General features: G+C 42.8%; 1 protein-coding gene across 1 annotated transcript in view; it reads left to right on the top strand.

Annotated features, from left to right (window-relative positions):
- The window catches only part of slc35d3 (solute carrier family 35 member D3), an 8,217-nt gene extending 6,040 nt beyond the window's left edge, over positions 1–2,177 (top strand). Inside the window, exon 3 of the mRNA XM_014017902.1 lies at positions 318–2,177. Coding sequence (XP_013873356.1) covers positions 318–1,147 — 830 coding nt within the window. The 3' untranslated portion in view covers positions 1,148–2,177. The remainder of the gene's footprint in view (positions 1–317) is intronic.
- Positions 2,178–3,697: the final 1,520 nt, after the last annotated feature.

Raw genomic sequence — 3,697 nt, 5'->3', positions numbered from 1 at the left:
CTTCTCCTCTCTGTCAACGCTCTCTGGTTTCATTTAAAAGAGTCGATCATCAGATATTGTCCAAGATTAACCTTCAGGGTGGATATAGCTCACTAGCAGCTTCGCGCCGAGGACCTAATTGACATCATCATTTACCCAGAATGCTTTGCATTTTAAAAAAATGGCCTCGTCCGTGTAATATATTTTTAAACTTTTAGTTTAAAAATGATAAAAACTGAACATCCTACAGTATTTTTACAGTCTTTATTTTACAGTTAAAATATATGTTTATCAAATAAAGTCTAACGTTACAACTAATCGGGGATCCCTTTAATGAGTTCATTATGAGATCATCTGTTTCTGTCAGCTGTTTGTTTGTTTGTTTGTTTGTTTGTTTGTTTGTTTGTTTGTTTGCAGCTTTAAACCTGCTAGTTTGCCTTGTGGGTCTCAGGTCCTGCTGGTCTGCTCCGTCATCTCCATGGACGCCCTCAACATGTGGTCCTACGAAGGCTGGAAGGAGCCTCAGATCACCGTCATCTTCATCCTCTGCATCTTCATCGGCTGCGCCATGAACTTCACCACGCTCCACTGCACCTACATCAACTCCGCCGTCACCACCAGCTTCGTGGGCGTGGTCAAGAGCATCGCCACCATCACGGTGGGCATGCTGGCCTTCAAGGACGTGTCGCCGACCCGCCTCTTCATCGGCGGCGTGGTGGTCAACACGGTGGGCTCCGTCACCTACTGCGTGGTCAAGTACTTCGAGACCAAGAGGAAGAGTTCGTACGAGGACCTGGAGAAGGACGGCTCGCTGCCTGAAGACCCTTACAGAGAGAAGCCCCCGCTGGACGGCGCCGGCCCAAACACCGGACCTGATCCAGGGGAACCCACAGGAGAAGCGAGCGGGGGCATGCTGGAGGGAATGACGCCTCATTTAGCTAACGGAGAGGCGTGGGTGGGAGGCGCTGAAGGACTGAAGTCTGGGGTGATGAGTGAAAAGGAGGCACTGGAGATGCAGAGGGAGCACCTCCACAAGGAGACCTCCTCCTCCTCCTCCCCCGCTCCGTCAGTCAGTGACAGCTTTGTGGGAGTGTGGAGGTCCATCAGACAGCTGCAGTTCACAAAAAAAGAGAATTTAATTGACAACATGGAGGTGCAGAGTCCATAAGAACAGACCTGGACCAGAGCAGGATCTGGAGAACCTGGACTCTGGGTGTCCATCAGGAACCCTCCTCCCTCAGCTTCACAGGTGCTTCATCCCTGCTCGCTGGCTGCTGGAACCTTCTGTGCTCCGAGCTCAGGTTCATCACCAGAACTGAAGAACAGACCCAGCAGGATCCTGTTTACGTATTTTTATTTTACCTGAGAAGAGAGGACCGGGACCAGGACCAGGGCCAGGACTGTGATGACCTCAGCTTCTCCTCAGCATGCAGCAGCATGAAGCAGCTCAGCTGATGAGCCGGGTCAGGAGGGCAGAACCTCAGACCCGTCAACGGTTCTGTACTGATTTAATTTCTGTTTGTTGAACAGAGTCTGAAGATGATTTACATCATTCCTCCTAAACTCTTTATTTCTACATCAACAGTTAAACTTTCAGTCAATTTAACCTCAGTCAGAACATCTTCAGAACCTCATCAGAACATCTTTGACTATTTTCTTTCAACATTTCCAACCTGAACTTCATTCAACACTTAAAGTATTTGATAGTTTTACTGGAATCCATTTTTTCATTTTATTCGGAGAAAACACAATCTAAATTCATCGACTCTCAGATTTTCAGCCCATGAACCCAAAAAGTTGTTTTTCTTTAAGTCTTCCTGAGTTTTTATCTGTTTTTATTTGAACATGTTTGGTTTTAGAAGGACTCGTACCATCTGAACATTTTCTGATTTGTTTGTGGACAGAAACATTTTTATCAGCTTTAAATGAGTGGTGTTCACGTCTCCAGAGAACTGAGGTGATTTATTTCGTGGTTTCTCATCATTTTGTCAGAAGAATAAAGGGATAATCTGTAACCCTGTTAGAAGATGTTGTGCTGTGAAAATGTTTATGAATATGTATTAAATGGTAATATTTATGATTGCAAGAAGCCTACGTTTTCCAGATGAGACTGTATATTCTGAAACTTTGAGTTCCCATTAAATGACTGTAGAACTGGATCTTCAGTAATCTGAGTCTGAAGCTGGAGATCCAACTTAGAACACCTTTCTGGGTCGCTTAATTATTTAATATTTAACTTCAAGTTCACTTCAGGAGCTAAAACTGTACCAAGACCCCAGAACCATGGATGGATAGATGGTTGATGGAAGGATCTTGGACAAAAGGATGTTTGATGCATGGTTGGTGGATGGATGGATGGATTTGATGCATAGATGGATGGATGTTGGATGGTTGATGGATGGATGTTGGATGGATGGATGGATGGATGGATGGTTGATGGATGGTTGGATGGATAGATGGATGGTTGATGGATGGATGTTGGATGGTTGATGGATGGATGGATGGATGATTGATGGATGGATCTTGGATGGTTGATGGATGGTTGATTGATGGTTGATAGGTGTATGGATGGATGGATGGATGGATGGATGGATGGATGGTTGATGGGTGTATGGGTGGTTCGATGGATGATGGATGGATGGTTGATAGATGGATGGATGTTGGATGGTTGATGGATGGATGGATGATTGATGGATGGATGGATCTTGGATGGTTGATAGATGGATGGATGGATGGATGGATGAATGTATGGTTGATGGATGGATGGATTTTGGATGGTTGGATGGATGATGGATGGATGGATGAATGGATGGTTGATGGATAGATGGATGTTGGATGGTTGATGAATGGATGTTGGATGGATGGATGGATGGATGTTTGATGGATGGATGGATGGATCTTGGCTGAATGGATGTTGGATGGATGGATGGATCTTGGATGGATGGATGGATGGATGGATGGATGGATGTTAATCGTGTTCCTCTGGTGCACATTGAACCTTTAGATGTTGGTGTCCTGGTGTGTCCAGGTATGTTCAGGTTTTTGGACATATTGGATTTACATTTGACATTTTCTCAGATATACATCCTTCAGACTGAACACACTCAAATCTTTAATGATTAGAGTTGAACTCATTTATAAATTTCTAACATAATGGGAACTTTATGTAACTACCTCCTCTACTCATTATTTAGCTCTCTGTTCTTACTTTTAGCAAATTTTTACTAAATGTCAAATCTAAATGTTGAAAAATATATGTAAATATTAAATACTAAATTTATAAATCTAAATGTGAAAGTTAAATATGAAGTGCTGAAGCTAAATAAAAAAGTTTTTATTTAAATATTTCAGGATGGGACACAGCCTGTGTTGCTGGTGTGTGGCCTTTGTGATGTAATCATCCTGGGACAAAATGAAATGCTAAAGCTGCTAACACTGCTAATGCTGCTAACCCTTTTAATGCTGCTAACACTGCTAATGCTGCTAACCCTGTGGAAGAATCTAAATTTAAAATATGTTCACTGAAAACAACATGGATGATAGCTGTGATCCAGCAGTTTGAAGCACAGACACCGGCTGCTACTGTGAGTTTAATGTCTTGTAGGGAAGCATTAGCAGCATTAGCAGAGTAAACAGTGTTAGCAGCATTATCAGAGTTAAGTAAGTAAGTAAGTAAGTAAGTAAGTAAGTAAGTAAGTAAGTAAGTAAGTAAGTAAGT

This window comes from Austrofundulus limnaeus, unplaced genomic scaffold (genome assembly GCF_001266775.1).
Source record: "Austrofundulus limnaeus strain Quisiro unplaced genomic scaffold, Austrofundulus_limnaeus-1.0 Scaffold179, whole genome shotgun sequence".
In the NCBI taxonomy this organism is placed as follows: Eukaryota; Metazoa; Chordata; class Actinopteri; order Cyprinodontiformes; family Rivulidae; genus Austrofundulus; species Austrofundulus limnaeus.
The sequence above is the reverse complement of the archived record's forward strand: the minus strand, read 5'-3'. Positions and strand labels throughout refer to the sequence as shown.